At 41.3% G+C, this 27,778-nt stretch overlaps 3 protein-coding genes across 3 annotated transcripts; 1 reads left to right on the forward strand and 2 right to left on the reverse strand.

Moving 5' to 3' along the window:
• Positions 1-358: 358 nt before the first annotated feature.
• On the reverse strand, positions 359-1,811 carry kcnf1b (potassium voltage-gated channel, subfamily F, member 1b). Its single transcript, XM_072457737.1, has one exon. It carries the CDS (start codon positions 1,783-1,785, stop codon positions 460-462), a length of 1,326 nt encoding a protein of 441 aa, XP_072313838.1. The 5' UTR covers positions 1,786-1,811; the 3' UTR covers positions 359-459.
• A 3,894-nt stretch (positions 1,812-5,705) lies between these two features.
• On the reverse strand, positions 5,706-15,534 carry LOC140370571 (V-type proton ATPase subunit C 1-B-like). The gene is made up of 14 exons (XM_072457754.1): positions 15,414-15,534; positions 15,053-15,238; positions 14,433-14,500; positions 12,828-12,913; positions 12,596-12,658; positions 12,165-12,259; positions 11,994-12,085; positions 11,827-11,922; positions 11,670-11,738; positions 10,553-10,645; positions 10,376-10,463; positions 10,204-10,301; positions 9,570-9,699; positions 5,706-5,968 (listed from the first exon to the last, which is right to left on the reverse strand). Exons 1-14 carry the CDS (start codon positions 15,414-15,416, stop codon positions 5,879-5,881), a joined length of 1,257 nt encoding a protein of 418 aa, XP_072313855.1. The 5' UTR covers positions 15,417-15,534; the 3' UTR covers positions 5,706-5,878.
• Positions 15,535-16,019: 485 nt separating this feature from the next.
• nol10 (nucleolar protein 10) lies at positions 16,020-27,571 on the forward strand. The gene is made up of 21 exons (XM_072457970.1): positions 16,020-16,189; positions 16,561-16,606; positions 16,676-16,774; positions 17,025-17,102; positions 17,178-17,215; positions 17,528-17,664; positions 17,752-17,817; positions 17,896-17,956; positions 20,356-20,441; positions 20,554-20,632; positions 21,217-21,366; positions 21,501-21,567; positions 22,404-22,456; positions 23,770-23,896; positions 24,971-25,050; positions 25,134-25,232; positions 25,364-25,456; positions 25,533-25,709; positions 26,331-26,644; positions 26,831-26,933; positions 27,039-27,571. The coding sequence occupies exons 1-21, from the start codon at positions 16,124-16,126 to the stop codon at positions 27,168-27,170; spliced, it is 2,151 nt and encodes a 716-aa protein (XP_072314071.1). The 5' UTR covers positions 16,020-16,123; the 3' UTR covers positions 27,171-27,571.
• Positions 27,572-27,778: the final 207 nt, after the last annotated feature.

A 27,778-nucleotide genomic window follows, 5' to 3' on the forward strand; every position in this document is an offset into this window, starting at 1 on the left:
ACAATATAAATATTATGAAGATATATTCCTTTTGTAATTTAAAAAAAATATATATATAACCTGCACCTTGGACAGCAGTCTAACCTAAAAGGAACATGCAGGACATACTCTTGTGAGATACTTAGAAATATGAGGCTTAAATTAATTCAACAAAACAATTATAATGTATTTTCTGTTGTTTACTTCCATTTCATTCCATAATGTACATTTTGTTTTGCCAGAATATGTTCTTTATTCATTATTAGGCAAACACATATGTATCACAGCTCAGACTCACAGTTTTGTGTCATACTTTTTGACCAAATATTTTCAACGCGTATTTAATCTCACACTGTATATGATTCACAGTGTCACCACTTATCATCACATGGTTCATAAGCAACAGGCTTCACAGAAAAGTATTATGTTTCTTGAATACTGTCCAGTTCTGGATAACCACTTTATGCCTTTATCATTTACTCAGACTTGATCCTTGCTCTTCCTCCTCCCCATCTTCGGGTTGGACTTCATCTCCATCAACTCCACCTCGCGCTTGGCCGCAATCTCCAGCACCCTCTGCTTATTGTAAAAGATCACAAAGTTGTTGATGATGGGGTGTATGGGCAGTGCGATGGCAATGACCCCGCAGAGGAAGCTGACCGCCGCGTTGCACTTCCCTAGGGTCGTTTTGGGATAAATGTCACCGTACCCCACCGTGGTCATGGTGATGATGGCCCACCAGAAAGACTGGGGGATGCTCTTGAACAGTGTCTCCGGGTGACTCTGCTCCATGGTGTAGGCCAGCGCGGAGAAGACAAAAATGCCCACACCCATGTACATGAGGAGCAGCCCCAGCTCCTTCAGGCTCCTCTTCAGCGCGTACGTGAGCGTCTGGAGCCCAGCGGAGTGACGCGCCAGCTTGAAGACCCTCGCGATGCGCAGGATACGCAGCGCCTGCACCGCCTGCTGCACGGTCGCCAGCTCCATCATCGACGCGGTGCCGAGGTACGTGAGCGACAGCACCACGTAGAACGGCACGATCGCCATGAAGTCGATCACGTTCATGACGGACGTGGCGAAGTGGAGCTTGTCCGGGGACGAGGCGAGGCGCAGCGCGTACTCCGCCGTGAACCACGCCATGCACGCGGTCTCCACGGCGTCGAGCGCCGGGTGCTCCACGAGTTTCCCCTCCGCGTCGGGCACCTGGAGCTCCGGGATGGTGCCCACGCACATCACCACCGCGGAGACGAGGACGGAGAGGAAGGAGGCGATGGCGATGACGCGCGCCGCCAACGAGGAGCCCGGCTTTTCCATGAGGCGCCACAGGAGCCGCTGGCACTTCTGGCCGCGCGTCACGCACCGCTCCACCTGCAGGTCCTCCAGGATCACCTTCACTTTGCCGGAGATCTCCTTCAACTCGTCCTCCTTCTCGCTCAAGTAACTTTTGCAGCACTCGTCCAACACGCTCTGGTCAATTTGCCAGAACTCCATTTCTTTGATGAAGCAAATGGGACAGATCCCGTTCTTGATGTGGATTTCATCAAAGTAATACACGTCTACGATGCACTTGAAGGCGTCCGGGTCCCGGTCGAAGTAGAACTCTTTCCGGCCCGGGTCGAAGTCGTCGCACAGGCTTGAAATCCCCTCGTAGTTCTGCGTGGAGCGCGCGAGCAGCTCCGCCAGCCTGCTCTCCGGGTAGCGGCTCAGCGCGTCCTCGAAGAGCACCACCCGCACTCCGCCTATGTTCACGGTGATCTTCCCTTCAGTGGAGCCGGGTCTGTATTTTGGCTTCGGCACAGTCCACATTGTTAATTCTATGAGTGTCCAGCGTGGGAAAAGCTCTTACCGGGGCGCGTTTAAGTGAAGTGAGTGCCCATGACACTGGTGCGTAAAACCTAGCGGCCAAAGCGCGCGCTCCGAAACCGTTATGTGAGTGGCACCGTTTTACCTTTATCACCCACCTCTCTCTCTCTATCACCCACCTCTCTCTCTCTATCACCCACCTCTCTCTCTCTATCATCCACCTCTCTCACTCTATCATCCACCTCTCTCTCTCTATCATCCACCTCTCTCTCTCTATCACCCACCTCTCTCTCTCTATCATCCACCTCTCTCACTCTATCACCCACCTCTCTCTCTCTATCACCCACCTCTCTCTCTCTATCACCCACCTCTCTCTCTCTATCATCCACCTCTCTCTCTCTATCATCCACCTCTCTCACTCTATCACCCACCTCTCTCTCTCTATCACCCACCTCTCTCTCTCTATCACCCACCTCTCTCTCTCTATCATCCACCTCTCTCTCTCTATCATCTACCTCTCTCTCTCTATCACCCACCTCTCTCTCTCTATCATCCACCTCTCTCACTCTATCATCCACCTCTCTCACTCTATCATCCACCTCTCTCTCTCTATCATCCACCTCTCTCTCTCTATCATCCACCTCTCTCTCTCTATCATCCACCTCTCTCTCTCTATCACCCACCTCTCTCTCTCTATCATCCACCTCTCTCACTCTATCATCCACCTCTCTCTCTCTATCATCCACCTCTCTCTCTCTATCATCCACCTCTCTCTCTATCACCCACCTCTCTCTCTCTATCATCCACCTCTCTCACTCTATCATCCACCTCTCTCTCTCTATCATCCACCTCTCTCTCTCTATCATCCACCTCTCTCTCTCTATCACCCACGTCTCTCACTCTATCATCCACCTCTCTCTCTCTATCATCCACCTCTCTTTCTATCACCCACCTCTCTCTCTCTATCACCCACCTCTCACTCTATCATCCACCTCTCTCTCTCTATCATCCACCTCTCTCACTCTATCATCCACCTCTCTCTCTCTATCACCCACCTCTCTCACTCTATCACCCACCTCTCTCACTCTATCACCCACCTCTCTCTCTCTATCACCCACCTCTCTCGCTCTATCACCCACCTCTCTCTCTCTCTCTCTATCACCCACCTCTCTCTCTCTATCACCCACCTCTCTCACTCTATCACCCACCTCTCTCTCTCTATCACCCACCTCTCTCACTCTATCACCCACCTCTCTCTCTCTATCATCCACCTCTCTCTCTCTCTATCATCCACCTCTCTCACTCTATCACCCACCTCTCTCTCTCTATCACCCACCTCTCTCACTCTATCATCCACCTCTCTCTCTCTATCACCCACCTCTCTCTCTCTATCACCCACCTCTCTCACTCTATCATCCACCTCTCTCACTCTATCATCCACCTCTCTCTCTCTCTATCACCCACCTCTCTCTCTCTATCACCCACCTCTCTCACTCTATCACCCACCTCTCTCTCGCTATCACCCACCTCTCTCTCTCTATCACCCACCTCTCTCTCTCTATCACCCACCTCTCTCAATCTATCACCCACCTCTCTCAATCTATCACCCACCTCTCTCTCTCTATCACCCACCTCTCTCACTCTATCATCCACCTCTCTCTCTCTATCATCCACCTCTCTCTCTCTATCACCCACCTCTCTCACTCTATCACCCACCTCTCTCAATCTATCACCCACCTCTCTCAATCTATCACCCACCTCTCTCAATCTATCACCCACCTCTCTCTCTCTATCACCCACCTCTCTCACTCTATCATCCACCTCTCTCTCTCTATCACCCACCTCTCTCTCTCTATCACCTACCTCTCTCTCTCTATCACCCACCTCTCTCAATCTATCACCCACCTCTCTCAATCTATCACCCACCTCTCTCTCTCTATCACCCACCTCTCTCACTCTATCATCCACCTCTCTCTCTCTATCATCCACCTCTCTCTCTCTATCACCCACCTCTCTCACTCTATCATCCACCTCTCTCTCTCTATCATCCACCTCTCTCTCTCTATCATCCACCTCTCTCTCTATCACCCACCTCTCTCTCTCTATCACCCACCTCTCTCACTCTATCATCCACCTCTCTCTCTCTATCATCCACCTCTCTCTCTCTATCACCCACCTCTCTCTCTCTATCACCCACCTCTCTCACTCTATCACCCACCTCTCTCTCTCTATCACCCACCTCTCTCTCTCTCTATCACCCACCTCTCTCACTCTATCACCCACCTCTCTCACTCTATCATCCACCTCTCTCACTCTATCATCCACCTCTCTCTCTCTCTATCACCCACCTCTCTCACTCTATCACCCACCTCTCTCTCTCTATCACCCACCTCTCTCTCTATCACCCACCTCTCTCTCTCTATCACCCACCTCTCTCACTCTATCACCCACCTCTCTCAATCTATCACCCACCTCTCTCACTCTATCATCCACCTCTCTCTCTCTATCATCCACCTCTCTCTATCACCCACCTCTCTCACTCTATCATCCACCTCTCTCTCTCTATCATCCACCTCTCTCTCTCTATCATCCACCTCTCTCTCTATCACCCACCTCTCTCTCTCTATCACCCACCTCTCTCACTCTATCATCCACCTCTCTCTCTCTATCATCCACCTCTCTCTCTCTATCACCCACCTCTCTCTCTCTATCACCCACCTCTCTCACTCTATCACCCACCTCTCTCTCTCTATCACCCACCTCTCTCTCTCTCTATCACCCACCTCTCTCACTCTATCACCCACCTCTCTCACTCTATCACCCACCTCTCTCACTCTATCACCCACCTCTCTCTCTCTATCACCCACCTCTCTCTCTCTCTATCACCCACCTCTCTCACTCTATCACCCACCTCTCTCACTCTATCATCCACCTCTCTCACTCTATCATCCACCTCTCTCTCTCTCTATCACCCACCTCTCTCTCTCTATCACCCACCTCTCTCAATCTATCACCCACCTCTCTCACTCTATCATCCACCTCTCTCTCTCTATCATCCACCTCTCTCTATCACTCACCTCTCTCAATCTATCACCTCTCTCTCTATCATCCACCTCTCTCACTCTATCATCCACCTCTCTCTCTCTATCATCCACCTCTCTCTCTCTCTATCATCCACCTCTCTCTCTATCACCCACCTCTCTCTCTCTATCATCCACCTCTCTCTCTATCACCCACCTCTCTCTCTCTATCATCCACCTCTCTCTCTATCACCCACCTCTCTCTCTCTATCACCCACCTCTCTCACTCTATCATCACTGAATATATTCATTAACCGAAGACGTTAATCACCAATAATAATAAAAATAAACATAAAGAATTACATTATTGTCTCCATGAATGCTGACTACCACACTCATCAACTAAACGGCTCTGTAGTCATTCACTTGCCGTTGTATACTCCAGTCCTTATTACACTTTGCACAAATAATACCATCTAATTTATGTGCCGTTATTTATTCCCGCTATAATTAATTAACATTATTAGAGTGAAAATGTTTTACCATGGAAACTGGAGGCCACATGGAACAGTCCTGTCTGCAGTCCTGGTTGAATACATATTTATGCTATAAATCTGGCCTTTTTGCTGATACATTTGAGATTGTATTTGTCTTCTAATAAATAAAGAGCAGGAACGTATTTCACTTATAATTTCAGTGTGTTTAATTGTTATTTCTTCTTTAATCACTGTACACGTTTGTTCACTCGCTCAATACATTAAAGCCATAGTTCAGGCCGCTTTAATTTCTTAAGAGTTCACGATTACTGTTAAAAGAGTACCGGTACACTGTTTATTTTAAAAGAGGGTTCACATTATCCAAGAGTGTGTGATAAATTATACATTTATCAATTAGCCCAGGGCCCAAATAAACGTGTCTTTAATTCAACTAATAACCTCTGAACGCAATGAAAGGTGTTGCTTCATAATAAAGCCGTGTTGTTCATAGACACATGATCTGTACATCTATTTACAGGGCAGTTTCATTTGTTCTCATGTGCACCACACACAGCGAGCGGCTCCTCTGTTCCACAACTGCTAGCTGAGCTCCAGAACAGTGGCGTTGATGTGGAAGGAGATGTAGGAGAAATACTCTTGCTGACACAGTCCTGGGATGTCACAGCTCACCTGCAGCAAAGACAGAAACGTTGTGGGTCACCTTGAAGGGAGGGGTCAGTGGAGTTTGCTGTGTGGGCAGAACATGCAGATGAACTCCCAGAGGGGCCGGTGCATGTTATTGATGTCTGTCATTATGTATGCTGCAGTAATGACCACTCGGCGAGGTTTAGTCCTGAAAGAGCTATAGGCTGCTGTAATGCAATTATTCAAATTTTAATGTCAACGATGCGCTTGGGTCTTTTTAATGGAAGGGTCCACAGATGATCTTTTGTAAGTAAACGCGTGTGGTTTGGAGCAGCGTTCAAACTTTGAAGGAAGAAATGGGACCACTTCTGGCCTTTAATGCTGTAAATTAAAAGTATAATGTTTATGTTTAGAAAATTTGAAAAAAAAAACACTGAATGCAATTTGTTTGTTATTATTAGGCCCGAGCGCCACAAGCTGGCGAGAGGCCTATTAATCTCGTAAGGCCGTGCGAAGCACGGCTGCGAAAGTGCGCACGTAATGCGCACGAAATCGAGCGCGAAGCGCTCGCCCACTTCCAAACACTCACTAACGCACTCCTCCACTCATGCCCGCCCCGTGCATACTAATTAGTAGTAGGAAAATGGAACATTACCGTTGTAAACGGGCGAAGCCCGTGCAAAAGTGCGCACTAAACGAGCACTTTACATACCCCATATAAAGCACTCATTTGCGCTAAGTACCTCACGAATACGTTCCCCATCTCTTGCATGTTCCGTGCATATAAGCATGTAATGCAAAAATTGAACATTATTACTGTATAGAGGGCCAAAAACACAAAGTGGGCAGAGCCCACTCAAAATTAACGAAAGTACCCGTCAGTGACCAGGGACCCACACCATGAGGTAGGAAAGCGCGAGCGCTTTCCGAAAATGTATAGTTTATGATATTTGAAAAATGGGAAACATTGTTTTCGCATCGGAATATTATTAGGCCCGAGCACCAGCAGGGCGGAGGGCCTATTGCTCCCGCAACGCTGCCGAAGGCATGTTTGGTACCCCGTCGCCCCTGGCAAGTACAGTGAACTAGCCCATGCCGAAGGCATGGATCATGCATACTTACTCCTGCTATGACAGAAATAATCAACAATGAGTGAATGGGCGTAGCCCATTCACTCATTGTTGACAACAGCAGCGCGAAGCGCTGCATTCCTCCAAAAACCCTCCTGGCATCGTCCCGTACGCGAGAATCCATGCCGCAGGCATGGGCCATGCTTGTATCTGCTCAAATCAATGGAAGTCTATGGGGAGTGGGCGGGGCATCCCGACGGAATAGGGAGTGACGAGCGCATAAGCGCTCGTAATGATGATTCCACCCCATGGCGGCATCGGGAAGGCTTAGAGCTTTCAAACGATGTATCATTTGTTGTTATAGTGGAAACGGCTATATTGTTTTTGCTAAAAATATTATAATTTTTTTTTTTATTAGGCCCGAGCGCCACAAGCTGGCGAGAGGCCTACTAATCTCGTAAGGCCGTGCGCACGAAATCGAGCGCGAAGCGCTCGCCCACTTCCAAACACTCACTAACGCACTCCTTCACTCATGCACGCCCCGTGCATACTAATTAGTAGTAGGAAAATGGAACATTACCGTTGTAAACGGGCGAAGCCCGTGCAAAAGTGCGCACTAAACGAGCACTTTACATTGAGATGACGACCGCGAAGCGGGCGTCATCCCCATATAAAGCATTCATTTGCGCTAAGTACCTCACGAATACGTTCCCCATCTCTTGCATGTTCCGTACATATAAGCATGTAATGCAAAAAATGAACATTATTACTGTATAGAGGGCCAAAAACACAAAGTGGGCGGAGCCCACTCAAAATTAACGAAAGTACCCGTCAGTGACCAGGGACCCACACCATGAAAAAAATTTATAGTTTATGATATTTGGAAAATGGGAAACATTGTTTTCGTATCGGAATATTATTCTTTCTTTCTTTCTTTCTTCTTCTCGGGACCAACCCCCCTATTTTTCACCCAGTGAACATTGACGAAAAGTCACAAAAATTTGCACACCTCAAAAAATCGTGCCTCTCTACATTCTGGCTATTTCCCTTTTCTAAAATAAAAAAAAATTGGCGCGTCAGCGCCCCCAAATGTACCAAAAATGCATTGAGAGATGGGAAATGACCCAAAAAAAATCTGATCGTAGAATCATGAAATTTGGCGCAGAGGTAGATGGTGACAAGAGAAGTAAAAAATATTATTACGGCAACGCCGTCCGCCCAACCAAATGTCGGCCATATTGCTTCAAAAATGGCTGAACATGACTTTGGAGTTTTTCCAAACGTCGTACTTTTACGAACTCCTCCCAGAGCGTTGGCCCTAAAAAGCTGAAATTTGGTGAAAATGCTACTGAGGAGTGGGACATCAAAAGTTATCCAAATTACATTGATACCTGTCACGGTCTCTGTGCGGCGAAGCCGCAAACTGTAGCAAGAATTTCAGAAATCTCCCAAATTTTACATTTCTGCCTACATTTCTGCGCAGATAAAGTCCGAATTGCGTCAAATTAGAATCAGTTGTTAAACTCTTTGCCCTAAACCTACTTGAAGTGAAATAAATTAATTTGGAGCCACAGCGCCCCCTACAGATTTTATATGGAGGTTAAATGTTTAGTTTTGCGAAATTATATGAAATTTGACACACAACTCAATTTTAGAATCCCCATCAAAAAAGTCAATGAGACCCATGTCATAATTGTTATGGCGTTGCCGTAACGATGACCGAAACCTTCCATGTTATTCCAATGGGGAAATCGCCAGAACATGTTTACACTTTAGACTTTCATTAACTCCTCTTAGGGCGTTAGCCCTATTAACCTGAAATTTGGTGAGACTCATATTCAGGGGTGGACCATCAAAAGTTATCCACATTTTTATTCAAAGAGTCACGGTGTCTGTGCGGCAAAGCCGCACATTTTGCCAAGAATTCAAAATAAAATTGCTTTTTGATGGTAAAACAAAGGGGAGAAGATGTGACAGCGTTACAGATTCAGCAGTAGGCGTAATAAAAGGACAATTGGGCCGCGTTAGCGCCCCCTCCTCTTGCGGCGTGGCGGCGGCGTAGCGAGGGCCGATCATTGCCGCTTGCGGCTATGTTTATTATTATTATTATTATTGTTTTAATTTTTATTTTAATTTTTATTTTGTAATGAAGAGGTTTTTTTAATAAGATTTTTTCTACAAGAGTGTTTTTTGTAAGTTATCTGGTTTTCATTATTTACTTCTGTACCTACTCTGTGTTGCAACACTGGAATTGCCCCGTTGTGGGACAAATAAAGGCTTATCTTCTCTTCTCTTATTTTCCATTTGTTTTCAGACTAAATCAAATGGTCTTCGAGGAATTTTGCAAACGGCAGCGTGGGAAATGACAGCGTTTTCCAAAACTCTCAGGATATAAGACAAGATAAGACTATTTTTATTAGTATTGAAGTATTCCTTTCTTTTAATGATGAGGGTATTCTAATATTACAATATCATTATTTTTCTGCGCAGCCACAGGACAAAAATATAAGAATTTATCTATTTGCATACTACTACTACTACTGTTTTGCAGCTATAGGTCAGTGTGTCGGTCTCACGTCTGTCTTGCTGGTCATGGCAGCAGTGTCCAAGTGCATAAAGAGCGATGCCAGTTCATGTCTCATTTTTTTGGAGTGCTTCTTGTCTGTCTGCAGGAGAAGAGCTTGGAAGTTTACTGGCAGCCCATATCTGTCATGGATGAAATAAATATATTAAATTAAAGGAGGGATAGATGGATTATATTGAAGGTGCACTGTGTAACTTTCTTGATGTTATTGTTTTGCCTAGAATGTTCCACAGCGTGACAAAGTATCTTGCACATTTGTAACATTTGTGCCAAAAAATGTACTAAAATAAAAGCATGTTCTTTTCTTTCTTTCTTTTTAAAATGTTTTATTGCACTCCCATTCCCCTTAGGACCAGAAAAAAAGAAAAGAAAACATGCATCTTTACTGTGAGACGGGCAGGGCTGCCGCTCCACAGATCTGACCTGTAACCTTTGCCTTGTGGCCTCATCTGCTTCATTGAAATAGATGAGTTTAATGTCATACGGTGCAACATTCAAGGCAGAACAGTTACAGCGATATGGAAACAAGCAGGTGACGGGCGCTCCACTGTTACAAAGTGCACCTGTACATTTACTTATATAATAGTAGTTCAATTTATATAGTTAGTTTGTAGAGCAACACTGACCTGAGGACTGATTCCACAAACACTCTCAATGCTTTTAAGTGAATCCAGGTAGCGAACAACTGACTGAAATTCACCTTGAGCCAACGAACAAAGATCCCCTGTAGAAGCACATTGTATTAATACATGATTCATGACTTTGGTCCAACCTCCAGGCTTTATGGCCAGGACGCACATGCTGCTCTTTCTTGCGAGCACTGAGCAGCTTCATGTCTCTCAGCTTCTGCTCCTCCAGCTCCACACAGTATTCGCGCACAGTGAACCTATGTGGATCATAGGCTACACTATGTTAAGTGACACAGACAACACAGTGGACATTATGAGTTGCTTTGTTCTGGTGCACCCTGCTTACTTGCTCTCCTGCGCTTTGGCTTTGAACTGGCTCACAGCCCTTTTGAAAAGTGTGACTGAGAAGATGCCAGCCTCTGCGTCCTCATGCAGCCTCCTGGTGGTTGTACCGGGAACGACAAGAGAAGAAAGTCTAATATGATGCAAACTGGCTTTAAGAGGGAAAGTATATGCGTGAAAGTGCTGTTAATTAAATAGTTATGGTCATAAAAATTCAAACATGGAAGCATTTAAAGTAGCTGTGATGAATGGGTTTTATAGTTCAATGAAACGAGCGTTAATTACCCCTGAAAATCTAGAATTTTAGCCCTGATTTGGTCGTCACTGTATCTTTACCATAGTGAAATACAAGGGTGGAAAGTAATGAATTGCAAATACTCATGTCACTGTAATTGAGTAGGTTTGTTGGGTGTAATCAATCACATGTTGTCTAAAAGGCTGATCTAAAATGATACTAAATTGCATTAAAAAAGTAACACTAAAAGTATCAAAGGATGGGCAGTACATTCTGGCTGCGGTAAAAAAGTCATCAAAATAAAATAGATAACACATAATAATAACAATTTCAACCTTTTTGTTAAAATGTTTTTCCCCCCTCTATTTAAATTTAGTTTTTAATGTTTTGGTAATTACAAAATTTACCATTGCCGTTTGCAAAAAAAGTAGTTCATAAGATAAGATAAGTCTTTATTTGTCCCACAATAGGGGGAATTTCAGTGTTGCAACACAAAGTAGGTACAGAAGTAAACAACGAAGAACAAATAACATATAGGAAACCTTTTTAAAAACCCACTCTTAATAGAAAAGGTCTTATATTCTTAATCAAAAGTAAAACAAAAAAAAACACTGGTAATGTAGTATAATATGTACATTTGTTCATTATTTCGCTAAATCTAACCTTAACATTACACTAACTGCACATGTTAGCTTTATTTGTCTCAAATGGGAAAACAGCGGACATCACTTCCTGCAACTGATCCCTGTGACGTGGACTATTACTTTCTCCAGGTAATCAAACACTTTTGGTCTGCCATTACAAGTGAATTTACTCAGAGCTTTGCCGGCTGAAACCCTGGATCAAGTGAAAAGCTAAAATAATAATAATAATGATAAAGACTCACCTACTCGACCTGGGCACCACAAAATCTGAAATTGATTCATAAGACTTCTCCCATTGTTCATAGCTCCCTCTATAAACAGAAAGTCACATTAGAACACCAATCTAAACAAGAAACAATGTAAAGTTGCAGCTTCTTGGTTCTATTATATGTTACTGACCTGTTGACAATTACTAGGAGTGTTGTGAGGTACTCGGAAACAACCAGATCCTCTTTTCTGACGATGTCGTTCAGACAGCGACTTTGTAATGTCCCCCTTCAATGACACGTGTTATTTCTCACAAAATCAATGATTCAAATGTGTTATATATTCATAATGTTTCTCACCGATGTTTTGACTCTAACTTTTGAAGACTACTTTTCAAACTGTTGTATGCCGTGGATCTGGATTTGAGCTCTGTCTCCATAAAGGTCACCTCCTACCAAAGTAAAACAATTTTAAATGAATAATAATAGTTTCGTGCTGTTGTAAAGTGCAGATTTCAAGTGCATTTTGACCTTGTTGATGACCTCTGTCAGGGCAGAAAGAGGCAGAGATGTGGCATACTTGGCTTTATCCCATTGGAATTTCGTCACATAGGTCATCAGCTCCACTAGAATACAGAACAGTTCAATAGCAACTGCTCTAGTAACTGTAGTATTGACTTGTAATAAAAGTAGTAGTAATTACAAATAAGAAATGACAACTTATTACAATATTATTCAATACTTATTATTGCTGACAAAAAAAATATTTTTGTCATAGTAATAATAATAATAATACCTCAAACATAAGGGGGGAAAAGTCTTGCTTAGTACTTTGACTAATATTACATTGCGGCAATAGTATTTTTACTTGAGTGCAGTGGTTGGAGGACTCTATCCACAAATATTTACAGCACGCTTGTTTAAGTGAACAAGAGTATACACAGCACAGCAAACAAAAGTACCCCTCAGTGACTGGAAGTAGCCCCTCTGTGATGACAAAGGAGTTTTCTCGTTTAGTCCACGGTCTACGAGGACACATGGGTCAACATGAGTAAACTTGAAAATTAAGAAGGATGTTTGTCATACTGTAGGTCATCTTTGCCTCAGTGGCCCAGGCCATATGCATTTGCCTAATGAGTTTGTGCAAAGTGTAATTAACACCATAACCAGATGGCTGTGGGGTGGGTGACTTACCGCCATTGGCCACGACGTTTTCCAGCTTTTTATCACTGGACAGCTCCATCACCTCCTTCATACACTGACATGTTTTTTTAGTCACGCTGCAAAAAGAGCACAACTTGCATAAAGTATGATTTCCGATATTTAGTTGTAGAGTTTTGTAGAGAATTCCTCAAAATCCATTTGTCGTTCCATTAACAATTGTGCTAAACTATTACCGTAATGTTGCTTGTTCCATGTTACATATAATCTTTAAGCAAGTAATTATTTGTGTGAATGCTCTTTAAGTTTGGAAATGACATAAGAGATAAAATCTTAACATGCCCACATAGAATTCAATATGTTCAAGAAAAACAAGAATAGATATGCAAAAATCTAAAATGTTATTTTTCTGACAGTACATTTTCTATGTATTCAAACCAGTAAATTAAAACACAATATACAGCATGTGGGGTATCAAAAACGTATGTATTGTTCATTTAAATTCCAACACCTATATTTAAAGTAGGATAAAGTGGGATTATTATTATACATATGACAATTTAATAAGATTAATTGTAGTTCATTTTTAGCCATTTTATTGTGGCAAATTGCCAATGTGGCTAATTGCAAATGTGCAACTTTGTGGTCTAAAACAGCAATTCCCAATTCCCAACCTGGGGGTCGATTTGGGTCTCCAAAGAGAAAAACGGTCCAAATTGAATTTTATGGAAGGGATGGCATGTTATTTGCTTCAATAAAGTATTTTATTATCATTGCAATTCTATGACATCTTTCTTAACAAGAAAATAAGTAGATTCTCTAGAAGGAGAAGGGCTGTAATCGCTGGGGGGAAAATGTTGGTAACTTCTGTTCTAAAAGTCTAGTGTATGTGCTGCCAAAACTCTCAAAATCTGAATATTACACAAAACTACTCTATTCAAAGATGTACTAGTAAACAACATCATCATAAATTAAAAGGAAGATTAAACTTTTGTTACTCCCAAAACTCCAGCTATCTTTAAATATTTTTTGGCCCAAAGACTTTATTAGACAGGAAAGGTAAACGTGAAAAGAACATGCAGTAAATTGTCAAAGTTGAGATTCGAACTCCAGCCAGCTGTACTCAGAACTGGACATACATGTGCTGTAACTCAACCACACGACCACCGGGCAGCACTGCTGAATCATTCTATGCTCCTTTCTCTTGTTGTATATTTATATATTTTACATTTATAAAATAATTAGTTGTGGTCAACTAAAACATTGTCGATCAATTAATTGTCCAAACATCAAAAGAAAATCTAATCAGCCTTAGTGTGCTGATATAAAATATGTACATTTCTGAATGCATTTATTAAAAACAACTCAAAACTTTAATTGCAGAAAAAACACGCTACAGTTCTTTATTACTATTTTTTCAAACCCACGCATTAACAACAAAATCAACACCGGAATACAAACATCAGACACACTTGTCAATGAATTAATCATGCCACGACCGCACACAAGATCAATGTCACACGCCTTAATTAAGGACAAAGCTGCACATTAAGGGCAAGGCCCATTAACAGAAGAGGCCAATAAGAGGGACACATTGTCAGTCAACCACTTCCTCTATTATTTAATTTAAGTGTTTACCTTTCAGTCACAGTGTCCAGTCTGCAGAGGTCATCTGAAACACTGAGTAGATTGTCCAGAATTCCCACCTGGAAGAGTGTGACTGCTTTAATATGAACATAAAAGCCAAATAAACCTAGTCATAGACAGTGTAAACTTAATTGTATGCGAATTGTGTGCCTTACATGGGAGATTGTATTTGAATGTGGAAAAAGCTTGGGTTGTCCATATTGGTTACAATTAAGGTAAAGCTCTTTGAAGAAGCAGAAGAAGCAGAAGAAGCAGAAGAATCAGAAGAATCAGAAGAAGAAGAAGAAAAAGAGAAGATGAAAAATTAAACAAAGTGAAATAGCTTGGATGGAAATTTTGTCTCAAACTGTAGCAAGCAACTTGAGCCTTTTGCACTACACCAGAGAAGGACACCAAACACCAACAGCCTCCTCTTCTACACTGTACCCTTGAAAACTCAAAGGCACTAACTAAATGACATCCTTTGGTCAAATAACACTGTATTCCATATCAGTTAAAATACCAACACAAGCATAACGTAAGAACAAACAAAAAGGATATTTGAATATATAAGAAAAGCACAAAAGGTATGCCTAGTGCACAAATACTGATAGATGACACACTGGTTCTACCTTGAGGTCAGGGATGGAGAACTTGTAGCAGGAAGCCTGGTTTGTTTTGGCAATGGTTCTTTTGAGTTTCTCTACATTTGTCAAACTGGTCTTGTCCAGAGGGATGGAAATTAGCCACAAGTCAGTCATGGTTCCAAAAGTGGGTGACCAAGAAGACAAATGCTCCTGAAAGTGATGAGAAATATACTATTCAACAGAAGAAATATAAATACTGTAAACATGTTCTGGATGTAAGATAATTCTTGGTTATAACATTATCATATTTAAATCTAAAACGAATAGGGGGACATTTTAAGACCTAGTCCCTAAGTAAAACACAAATATTTAAGAGACTAGTTAAATGTGTCTAAAAATGTCTTACCATCAGGCTATGTTGAAGTTCATCTTCTGTGAGTCCCAAAGTCAAGAGAAAGTGTGAGCAGCAGTGGAGACTGAACCAACAGATGACTGTCCCCCGGATCACACTGTCTGTGGTTACATCACCCAGGTGAGGGGATCAGGTAATGTATTTGTTTACATGCTTTTTTGTTAGGCCATTTTGGATAACCTATTTTTTACCTATGGCAACAAAACACCTTATAAAAGTAGCCTATACAAATAAAATGGACACATTTAAATTGTGAAATTATTAGATTAATTGCATTACATGATTTGCAGACAGGCCTTATTGATGGGGTTCAGCTTCCTGTTTATTGGTGATATTTTGAAGTCTTTTGCGCATTCAAAAATGTAATGTCCATACTTTGAAACCCATGGTTAGTTGATGGTAATTTTAAAATTGATCAGTAAACTTATACTTGTAAAACAGTAATACAACTGAACAAAAATATGTCTAATTACATTTATAACTACCAAACAAATCCTGATTAAGTTCGTACTAATAAAGCTACAATCAAAATTTGTAAAGCAAACTTAATTAAGTAGGAACCTTTGTCTAAGCTCCGGTTTCCGTACGGACCTATTTGGTTGTACTCTGTACTTCCTGTTTTGCTCCGGTGCAGCAACGTGGGTCCACTAGAGTTTACTGATGTATAGTTTATATGTAACAGTAGTTATCTACACTTTTTAACAATGCAGATTTCTAGTATAAATGACGTGAAGATTTATAACTTAAGCCACGGAAAGTCTCTCCCAGAGGTAAAAGGGTTTTCATCTATAGAAATTTAAATAAAGCTTCATAAAACGTTAGCCATGGAGCTTTCACAGTCTGTCCGTGCATGTATTATAATAACTATAATATTAATGATAATGATAATTGTTTTTAAACGTTTACATTGTATGATGCCAACCAATCCATATTTCAACTGCTTAACTTGCATGAATGACATAGCCTGAATTAATTTGATTTGGTAACATGTCTGATCGCATCCTTCCAACTTAGTCTTTGAATGATTAAGAACATGAATAAATAAGACAAACATAATTTGAAATAAAAACAAAACAACAGCATACTTTATAGTATATGTTGTGTAGTGTTATTGTAATAGCAACACTTGATGTCCCTTCAGTGGTTGTCAGATAGAAAAAAGAGGCAACTTCAAAAGAAAGATGTTGGTGAGTAAGGTGTTTACTATTCCTATTACAGTTATCATTCAATTGCATTGACATGGTCTTGTTTCACAGACATTCTACGCAGGATCGAGCTCATCCAGGACTTTGAGATGCCCACAGTGTGCACCTCTATAAAAGTATCAAAGGATGGGCAGTACATTCTGGCTGCAGGTAAAATGTACTCAATATAAAATAGAAAACACATAATAATAACAATTTCAACCTTTTCGTTAAAATCCCCCCCCCCCCCTTCTATTTTTTTCTTCTAATTGTAATGTTGTGGTAGTTACAAAATGTACCTTTGCCGTTTGCAAATTACCTTTACTCAAATTGCAATTCGATTGCGATTACTCTTGCTGCCCAAGTTTGGTGAACACATATTTTTAACCAGAACTTAAATTTTTCTCCCATTCATTTTCAGGAACATACAAACCCAGGATACGATGTTATGACACATATCAGTTGTCTCTGAAGTTTGAGCGATGTCTAGATTCAGATGGTAAGTGAAGTCTTCTGCTAAATTCGCAACCTCAAGACCGTTGATTGAGCGTGACATGTTTTTTCTTTTTTGTAGTTGTGGCTTTTGACATCTTGTCTGATGACTATTCTAAGGTGAGCTAATAATTAAAATAATTTCAAGCAAATATAAATGTTTAGAGGTGGGAAATTTAGAAAATATGCATTGAATATCGAATATATTGTTTATAATGTAACATGCTACAGAAAGTGCTGATTAAAAGTAAAACTTTCAAATAGTAATATAAGGGGATATTTCTGCTCTTTTGTGATACATTTTTAAAGACATTTCATTTTTGTATGATGATTAAACTGCAACTAATACGTATAAAGATGTGTTTTCAACCATTGATTGTTTAAACACATTTTTGTTGGTTTGATAATATTGTCTGATACATGTCTGTGCAGTTGGTGTTCCTGCACTGTAACCGCTATGTCGAGTTCCACTCCCAACACGGACATTACTACAAGACGCGGATTCCAAAATTTGGGAGAGACTTTTCATACCATTATCCATCTTGTGATCTTTACTTTGTGGGCGCAGGGTAAACCTTATTCATGGAAATAAATTGTAAAGAAATAATGATGCTTTTTTTGTTACACATGATTTATTGACGTTGATTTTATTCTAGATCTGAGGTTTACAGGCTGAATTTGGAGCAAGGGCGCTTTCTAAACTCTCTTCAAACAGATGCTGTGTATGTAGTAAGCTAAAGCTTTTGATGTTTAGGTGTTTTAAATTTCAAGCATTTATTTCTTCTTCCATTTTCAATTAGAGAGCACAATGTCTGCGATATCAACCCTGTTCATCAATTATTTGCCACTGGAACATCAGAGGTAGGTGCTCTCATTGGCTAGATGCTTGAAAAAAGAAACAAACTCAGTAATTAGGCCCGAGCCCCAGCAGGGCGGAGGGCCTATTGCAACTGTGTGCCCGCATGTTTGGTACCCCGTCGCCCCTGGCAAGTACAGTGAACTAGCGCGAAGCGCTGCATTCCTCCAAAAACCCTCCTGGCATCGTCCTGTACGTGAGAATCCATGCCGCAGGCATGGGCCATGCTTGTATCTGCTCAAATCAATGGAAGTCTATGGGGAGTGGGCGGGGCATCCCGACGGAATAGGGAGTGACGAGTGCGTAAGCGCTCGTAATGATGATTCCACCCCATGGCGGCATCGGGAAGGCTTAGAGCTTTCAAACGATGTATAATTTGTTGTTATAGTGGAAACGGCTATATTGTTTTTGCTAAAAATATTATTATTTTTTTTAATTATTATTATTTTTCTTGTTCTTCTTCAGCGCTTTGATCTCTAATTTGACCCCCTGAACATGCTCAAAAACTCACAAAATTTTGCCCAAAATTCAGAATCGGCGAAAAATTTTATTTTTTCTGAGCCATTTTTTTTTCTCAAAAAATGGCGCGACAGCGCCACCGACAAAAGTCAAAATACATTGCGCCTATGGGAGACGCCCCGAGGTCAACTTTGTCGTAAAGCTACGAAATTCGGGACACGCATTCCTCTCGTGAGGACAAAAAAAAATAATCATTGTGGCCACGCCCCCAGACTTACCCTATGGCCACCATCTTCCTTTGAAAATGAAAACACGCTGTGTTAGCCATTTTGTTCACGTCAAACTTTGACGAACTCCTCCTAGGGCGTTTTGCCCACCGACTTCAAAATCGGCGTACGTCCTCTGGACAAGTGGGGCATCTAAAGTTATCCAATTTTTTGAGATACCTTTTACGGTCTGTGTGCGGCGCAGCCGCAAAGTTGGACAACTTATTTTGGGATATTGCAGATCTAAAAATTGCTCCCATTTGATCAAAACCAGTCCGATTAGGACCAAATTTGAATCAGTTGTTAAACTTTCTAGTTTGGACCAGTTTATGATGACAAAATTGAAATGGCCGCGATAGCGCCCCCTACAGAGTGACCTTTAAATTAACATTGAAGGTCAAAAATTAGTTTTACCAAAATGTTCTAAACTTTACCCAAAATTCTATTTTGGCGTCCCGATCAAAAAAGCCAATCAGACAAATGCCTTATTTTTTACAGCGTAGTCGTAGCGATGACAGAAACCTCCCATGTTATCCCTATGGGAAAACCGCAAAATCTCTCAAATATCCACATTTTTATGTTTCACACTTTAACGAACTCCTAGTGCGTTTTGCCCACGAACCTCAAAATCGGTGTACGTCCTCTAGAGAAGTGGGGCATCTAAAGTTATCCAAATTTTAAGGAGAACTTTTACGGTCTCTGTGCGACGGAGCCGCAAACGTTTCCCAGAATTCTGACTATTTGGCCTTCAGAGTGGCCTATAAACAATAGAGTTTTTCCAAATGACATGATATTTTGCACAAAATTCTCATTTGCCATCCTGATCATACAAGTATGAGAGCCAAAGTCATATTTTGTATGGCGTAACCGTAGCGATGACAGAAACATCCCATGTTATCCTTATGGGAAAATCGCAAAATCGCTCAAATCACCACATTTTTACGCTTCACACTTTAACAAACTCCTCCTAGGGCGATTGGCCGATCAAACTCATATTTGGGGAAAATCATCTACACAAGCGGGGCATCAAAATTTATCCATATTTAGATTCTAAGTGCTACGGTCTCTGTGTGGCGTACCCGCAAATATATGTCAGAAATGGGAAAACAGCGAAATCCTTGAAATGTTCACATTTACGCTTCACACTTTAACAAACTCCTCCGTGGGCAATAGCTCGATCAAGCTTTACTTTGGGAAATATCATCTACACAAGCGGGGCATCAAAAGTTATCCATATTTATATTCTAAGTGTTACGGTCTCTGTGCGGCGGAGCAGCAAATTTGACTGACACTTGTGTTCATTTGCACTGGATTGGCCATGTCCAATGTGTCGCCGTCTGTCAAGTTCTTTTTTAATTCAACACACAATAAGGGCGCCATCTTTATCAAGTCGAAAGCGCAGAGTCGGAAGGCCGGCGGCCCGCGAGGGCCGTTGGATGCCGCTTGCGGCTTTAATTTCTAATTGTATTTTTAATTGAGAGGTCAACAGCTTATCTTCCGCATGCGATTCAAGCTTTTTTTGTGTTGAATTTAATTATTAAGACTGAATCTGTCCTGCTTGTGTTGAAGAAAATAGCGAGACAACACAAATCAAAATGGTGATCAGTGAATATGAGAAAAACATGTAAAATTTTTTGTCATATCGCTCAGGGGTTTGATCAACCTTTTTTTTATTCCAGGGAAGAGTGGAGTGCTGGGACCCGCGTGTGAGGAATCGTGTGGGGCTATTGGACTGTGCACTAAGCAGCGTCACTGAAGGAACAGAGTAAGTCAAGCCAACACAACCAGACCTCTTATCACGTTGTAAACGCTTGTTTTAAAAATGGATCGTTTAAAAATGTTGGCATATTGTGACATAATATCTTGTTGTTCGGCAGAGTTCAGGGTTTACCATCAATCACTGCACTGAAGTTCAATGGGTCTCTTGCCATGGCAGTTGGCACCAGCACTGGACAGGTGAGATAAAACTATAATGATTCAAATTATTTGTCTCCAATCCCTATATTATAGATGATTGCTGATGCACCTTGAAAGAATGCAAAATATATATTTTTGTTTAGGTTCAGCTGTGTTACGGCAGGCAGGACAAGTTTGTTTGAGGAGCAAAATTAGTACCCAAGGCAATTCAAAGTGCTTCACACAACAGGGGGAAATGCATTAAAATCACAAAGACTTGACAGAAATCACAAAACTTTAATTCATTTCTATTCATTCAATTTTGTAATTTTGAAATCACAAAACAGTTTAAGACCTAAAAGAGAAGAGTGCAAAGAAAATCCTCTCAGTCATATGCGCAGCTAAACAAAACAGTTTTTAGCTTAGATTTGAACATTTTCAGAGTAGAAGCCTGTCTCACATCTTCAGATTTTAGCTGCATAAAACTGAAACGCAGATTCCCCATGTTTAGTCCTGACTCTGGCACCAGCAGGAGGCCGGTCCCTTAGGTCCTCGGAGTCCGAGATGGTTCATATGGCACTAACATGTCTGAGATGTACTTTACTCAAAAGAGAACTATTTATAATTCTTGATTCCTCTTGAAGGTGCTGCTATACGATCTGCGCTCTTGTCAACCGCTGCTGGTTAAAGACCACTTCTACAATCTTCCAATCAAATCTCTAAACTTCCATGACCCACTTGACCTGGTGGTTTCTGCGGACTCGAAGATTATAAAAATGTGGAATAAAGACTCCGTAAGAAAGACAATTAAGTTACCTATCACTAAAGTGTTTAATATTTTCCATCTATATAGCTTAATGCTCTGACCTAAGGCTTTCAAAAATATATTACCGGTATGTACTAGTAAATCTGTCTCTTTTCTTCTCAGGGCAAGGTGTTCTCCTCTATTCAGCCTCAGACCAACATCAATGATGTTTGCATGTATCCAAAGTCAGGTAATGATAATCCTTCATATTTATATGATGTATATTCCCTTTACAAGTTTCTCATAGTGCTTTATCGTAGTCAATGCATCATCTGCTCTGAGGTTGATTTGACAAAGAAGTGTCTTGCTCACGGACAAACCGACACAACAAACCACTAACCATTACATTTTATGACCCCTGCTCTACCACAGAGAAGAACCTGGCTGCAGCCGGTGGGGAGCAGTAGGTTTTTTTTTTTTTTTGCATGAGATGTGACTAGATGGAGTTACACTCAGCAGCCAATAACCCCAAACTTCCCCCCATTACAGCGGCTGCAGCTGGACTCTTGCTGCTGTTGCACTGTGTAGTTCATGCTTTGTACCAGAAGATGGCGTGTTCAGAAATTCACAAGCTGCACTTCAGAAATTCCCAGAGGTTCTCTGTGGCTCTAGTGCTTTCCCTAACCCTTTTATTGAAATATATATTGAAGTAGAGGGCCACAGACCAGTGGTCAATACAGCAACTCAATCAGATGCAATCAATGCATTTTACATAGCTTTGACAGAGCCACTGGAACCTTTAATAAGGCTTAGAACATAACCAACAATGCAATGCAAGCTTATAGTGGTAGAATTACTTACATTTGTAGTAAAAGTACAATAATTTGTGCCATTTGGCACTCTGTAAAGATCTGGTGCTGGCCAAATCATTTCTTATGTGAAATGTCTGAGAATTGCATATTACATAATATAATATGTAATATTATATTATGTAATATATAATATCCTTGAAGGATATTTTGATACACACTTAAGTATTGTATTAGGATGATTTAATTTTGTCATTTTTACATGTAACATCTACAGGTATGCTCTTCACTGCCAATGAAGATCCTAAGATGAATACATTCTACATCCCTGTGAGTGAACACAAATAGATATTGCTTTGAGCTTATATTCTTCAAACACAATTCAGTCTCTGTGTCATTAACTGGCAAATGATGTTTATACCCACTGTGACAAATGATTTTATGCTTACCAAAGCTGTGTATTTATTGTAAATGTGTTCAGTTTAGACATAACACAGACACTGGAATCTCAGGTTGACCTCTGTCAGACAGTCAGACGCTCCGTTTCCTTCATAATCTGAAGCACAGGCACATGGACGATAGTATTTGGATTGTGATTTTTCACTCTTTGTGGTGTGGCCAACTTGGAGGTCAGAGTTCCCTTGAGGTTACTGCACGTTTGCTTCTACTTAAACTCTGAGGATGTGATGTAATTCTCTGTGAAGCGTAGCCACAGTATTGACGTGAACAAACTCTGTTCTTTGATTTGACCCATCTGTCTTTTTTCCTAAACCATATTATTTTCAACTATCAACTATCAACTTGTTCTTGTTGAACTGCACCTACTTTGCTAGTAAATTAGTAAATTGTGCATTATCAGTTTAGACCTGAGTTCCAGTAGGTTGTCATCAGTTCACCAAGAGTAGGTGGGTTTGACTTTGCCCCCATGTGATGACTGCTGCTGGAGCGACTGTACTACAATGTTGTACATTGTTATCTTTGCTCTTCTGTCCATTGTATCTGCATTACACTAGCTAAGGAATGTAATGATGTAATGAGTGTCTAAGATAAGCCTTTATTTGTCCCACAATGGGGAAATTCCAGATGTCTTGTCTATATTCTATCATTCTCTCAAAAAAGGACATCGTAATAAATGTATTGTCCCTAATGACAATGTTCAGGTCAATTAATCCTGTGAATGTTGAGAAAACACGGAAGTCTAACCTCTTAAATTCTGTTCTGGGCGGTTTGAATCTGGCTCCGACATGTCCTTCCTCACCTTCATTCGCGCTTCACGCTGCTCTGTCCTGTCCAGTAAAACCTGTTGGCCAAAAAAAAAAAAAATCTGCTCATTAATTTCTAATTGTCAGTGATATGCTTGGTCTGTTTAATCAAGAGGTCCACAGCCAATCCTCTGTAAAAACATGTGGTTTTGAGTACCTGGTGCTGGTACACTGCTTCTATAGCTACAGCTGCTGTGTTTGTTTTTAATTAGACAAAATAACATTGAATAAAACCTTTTTGATCAATTGATACAAGAAAAAGATCATGATAATTTGTTTCCCATGTTGTCCAGCCCTACAACCTCTTGTGCTGTGCGTATGAAGACTTATGTGATGTCACCGTTTGTCTGGTGTAAATCTAAACCACATGTGTGTGTTTAGGCTCTGGGCCCAGCGCCGCGATGGTGCTCATTCCTCGACAACCTGACCGAGGAGCTCGAGGAGAGTCCGGAGAGCACGGTTTATGATGACTACAAGTTCGTCACCCGCAAGGATTTGGAAAACTTAGGTGGGCGGTAATCTGCATAGTCAAAGCAAAAGTGTTTTTTACAATATAAGCATTATATTTTGGTGACGGGCAAATATTTTGAAACAAATTTAGTACCAGGATGGACAAAAAAAAGTTATTGCATTCGTATGATATTATTTACAGAGAATTCCAGACTCCTTTACCGTCCCAATGTTATCATCATAGTTTTATGATGTACAGTTTATTACTTCCTCTAAGCTTACCTTACATTAAGAAATGTGGTAAATGGGTATCTAGTATAGTAGATTTTTTTTCGAAATTTTTTACCACACTATTCGTAGTAATATTAACTTTAGCCTTGAGTCCAGCCCCACTGTAAGAGGGTCCAATGATGTGTGCGGGGTAAAGAAGCACCAGGGAGGGGAAGGGTTGAATGAACATTGGAATGCAGGCTCAGCAGTTAAGAGATCAAATGACAAGAAGCCGAAAAGTGGCCGGCTTCAGTGGAATAAAGGCGAAAAGGGGGCGGGCAGGGGGAGTAGCGGTGTTGACTTACAGAAGCTGCGTAACGTTCCTCTGTTATATAACTCACTGCTGCTACACGCACTGCACTGTCTCCGCAAGCGCTCACTGCCCACTGGCATTTGGCCGTTTACCAAGTGAAAGTCTCGCAGCTATTCACATCTAGTTGCAAATGAGATGTCGCTCTTATTTAACTTGGGACTCGCTTTAGTTCATAGAGTTTTATTGCCTCCTCATGCAATAAAGTAAGGGTTATAAAGCATGCCACGTATATTAAACCCACACCACAAACTTTAAATTCTTGTATGCATATTTGCATAAATCAGGGTTGTCCAAACTTTTTTACACTTAGGCCTGCCTTTTGAAACTTATACAGAACAACCTGACAATGTTGAATTTGGCAAATGACAAAGTGAATCTTTTGAAATCTTGCGGTTGACATTGTTTCGATGAGCCGCCACACCTTTAATGAGACTTGGAACATTAATTTTAGGTTGGTATAACATCAAAATGCTTGTTTGGACATGCCTGGCGTAATCCATATTTTCCTATGCAAAGCACATATTGTAAAACAGTTGTGTTTTTTCTCAGGGTTGTCTCATCTTGTTGGATCGTCTTTGCTCAGAGCCTACATGCACGGCTTTTTTATGGACATTAGGCTTTATCACAAGGTGTGTAGCTCCACAGCCAAAGCATGAAAATATCCCGCAATAATTTAATTTTTGGTTTAACATTTGTATTTATTTTCTTCCAGGTTAAAAGCATGGCAAATCCATTTGCTTATGAAGAGTACCGCAAAGACAAGATCCGACAGAAGATCGAAGAGTCCAGGACTCAGAGGGTGCAGTTGACCGTAAGAAGAACATTTTAATGATGTGACAAATGACAGCTAAATTGATTCTCTATTGTTTCCACAATGTCTGGTACATTTCTGCAATTCTTTTTGAGTGTCACAAATAAACATTGTGCCCTGGCTTGGAACAGAACTTGCCTAAGGTGAACAAGGAGCTGGCACTGAAGCTTATGGAGGAGGGTGATGATGAGGCTGAACTGGCATCTAGAAAAAAGAAAGGAAAGGTAAGGCATTATTTTTAATTAATTAACCTCAATGACACATCAACAACGATCTCAAACCTGCTTTTGTCCGTGTCAGGTTGTTCCAAGTATTTTGGGCGACGATCGTTTCAAGGTTATGTTTGAGAATCCAGACTATCAAGTGGACGAGCAGAGCGAGGATTTCCGTTTGCTCAACCCCATCGTTTCAAAGGTCGGCCAGAAGAGGAAGAAGAAACTAAGGCTGCTCTCTCAACAAGCTGCTGCTGCCCAAAAGGTCTTTATCACGGTCAGACACGGTCACAGTTTTATAGAATTACAAAATGAGGACATCACAATATCAAATTTATTGTACTGTACTTTATTGTATTCTGCAATTATTCACCATTAATGACAGTGAAATCCTTAATTTTCTTTCATTCCCAATGTTTTAATACATACCGTATTTTACGGACTATAAGTCGCACCGAAGTATAAGTCGCACCAGCCAAAAAATGCATAATAGAGAAGAAAAAAACATATAAGTTGCACTGGAGTATGAAATGCGGTTGCAAGTGTGAAAATAACAAATAATATATATAACGTATAACCTATTAGTCGCTCCGGAGTATAAATATAATTATAAGTCGCACCCCGGCCAAAACTATGAAAAAAAAGTGTAACTTGTAGTCTTGAAAATACGGTAACCATTCCTCTAACTTTCTGAAAGATCAGGACAATGACATAAACAGAATGATAAATGAAATACTAATAATAAATGATCAATTGTGGATTGAATTGAGATTATGCTTCTTAAATGGTCCCAATGACAATATTTTTTTATTTCTTTCATAATTATGACATGACTAATCACAGTCATTAACTGAATAATCGTGACATCCCACATCTGATTGTCCAGGAGGCTGAGGAGGAGGAAGAGCCTGAAGGCCGGGCCAGTTCAGAGGAAGAGAGCTCTGATGATGATAAGAGCTGGGTGGAGGAGGTGAGGGAGCAGAGGCGACTTCTGTGGATGGAGGGCCGCGAGCGCCGACTACAAGCGAGGAAGGAGGCGGACCGCGACACTGACCTCCTGCCGCGAGAGCAGAACGGAGCATCCAAAGCCAGCAACATGTCCACGGGCAACAAGTCAAGCAAACCTCAGTTCTATCAGATTAAAGCCGGAGAGGAGTTCCGCAGTTTTAACGACGTGACCCGCAAGCAGAAACTCCAAAAGTATGTGATGAATACTGTAACCTGACTTTTTAAAGCTCAGATTGATATCAAATATTGCTGTTGGGTGTCTTTGAGCGTGACATGAAATACAGCCATGCTTAATTGCCCCGGTGGAATTCTTACTGTGAGCGAAAGTCAAATATGAATGCCATAAGGGTTTTTAGAGATGTGACGTTATTTCCCCAGGGCATCTCTGGAGGAGCGCCTCAAGCTGGAAGAGAACTCTGGAATAAGCAACGTGGCTGACACAGCAGTGGGAAGCAAACAAGTCACTTTTACTCTTAAAAAGGTATTTACTGTTTCATTAAACCAATGGTATCCAATTATACTGAAACACAAGAATCGGGTTGTGCTTTCTTGTATAAGTCAAGTTGACAGACTTTTTGGCTTGTAGTCAGAGCAGCAGAAGAAGCAGCAGCAGGCTGAGCGGGACCACCACGCAGAGAGGAAGAAACTGAGGCGCTCGGCCGGCCACCTGAGCAGCGAGCGAGGACGAGGAAGGGGAAGAGGACGAGGTCGTTTCTGAGGTGTCCTGTTATTGGCCTCCTTCTATCCCCCAATGTGGTCACTCAACCAAAGGTTTTAAGTGAAGAGTGTGGGAGACTCTGCATCTGGCAAAACGGACAGTAACAAATGGACACGGATGTTTGTGGGTGGGCTCTCATGACAGTGCTCTCATGACATGTGTGTCATATAAATGGACTCGAATTTAGAATTTCAGTTTTGAAAATTGACAGATTTCCTTTGACTTTGACATAATTTAGGAGGTTTTTAAAACCCTTCTATGTGTTTATTGTTTGGGGTAACCGATGTTCTGAAAATGTCTTTCTAATACTGTCATTGTGTGACTATTTCGTTTTAAGAAAACTCTGTGTATTGTTTAACAGCGGATTAATATGTACTTAATTATATTTGGTACAAAACAAAGTTGACTGAATGTCATTTTTCATAGCATCTAAAACACATATACAAGTTTGTGCTCTTGAACACTAAAAGGCCCTCCTGCTTGCCTTATAATGTCCTTGTACATACACGCATTACATTTTCCCGGGCTTAGGGCTTGTTGCATCAGAACTACGCAGAAGGGGTGGGGAAAAGTGAGTTTCCCTCCCCAGCCTACAACTGCAGTTCTTG

The sequence above is a fragment of the Eucyclogobius newberryi genome, unplaced genomic scaffold (assembly GCF_026437365.1).
Source record: "Eucyclogobius newberryi isolate DKJ021-1_F unplaced genomic scaffold, fEucNew1.0.hap1 SCAF_21, whole genome shotgun sequence".
NCBI classification, from domain to species: Eukaryota; Metazoa; Chordata; class Actinopteri; order Gobiiformes; family Gobiidae; genus Eucyclogobius; species Eucyclogobius newberryi.

Excerpts from the sequence above, each read along its gene's own strand:
- kcnf1b (XM_072457737.1), bottom strand. The coding sequence starts at position 1,785 with ATGTGGACTGTGCCGAAGCCAAAATACAGACCCGGCTCCACTGAAGGG.
- LOC140370571 (XM_072457754.1), bottom strand. Across the intron at positions 10,464-10,552 it reads GCCAAAGCGCAGGAGAGCAA|GTTCACTGTGCGCGAATACT; the intron begins GTAAGCAGGGTG and ends TGATCCACATAG. Across the intron at positions 5,969-9,569 it reads CCATGACCAGCAAGACAGAC|GTGAGCTGTGACATCCCAGG; the intron begins GTGAGACCGACA and ends TCTTTGCTGCAG.
- nol10 (XM_072457970.1), top strand. The coding sequence starts at position 16,124 with ATGCAGATTTCTAGTATAAATGACGTGAAGATTTATAACTTAAGCCAC. Across the intron at positions 25,051-25,133 it reads ACATTAGGCTTTATCACAAG|GTTAAAAGCATGGCAAATCC; the intron begins GTGTGTAGCTCC and ends ATTTTCTTCCAG. Across the intron at positions 25,710-26,330 it reads AAGCTGCTGCTGCCCAAAAG|GAGGCTGAGGAGGAGGAAGA; the intron begins GTCTTTATCACG and ends CTGATTGTCCAG.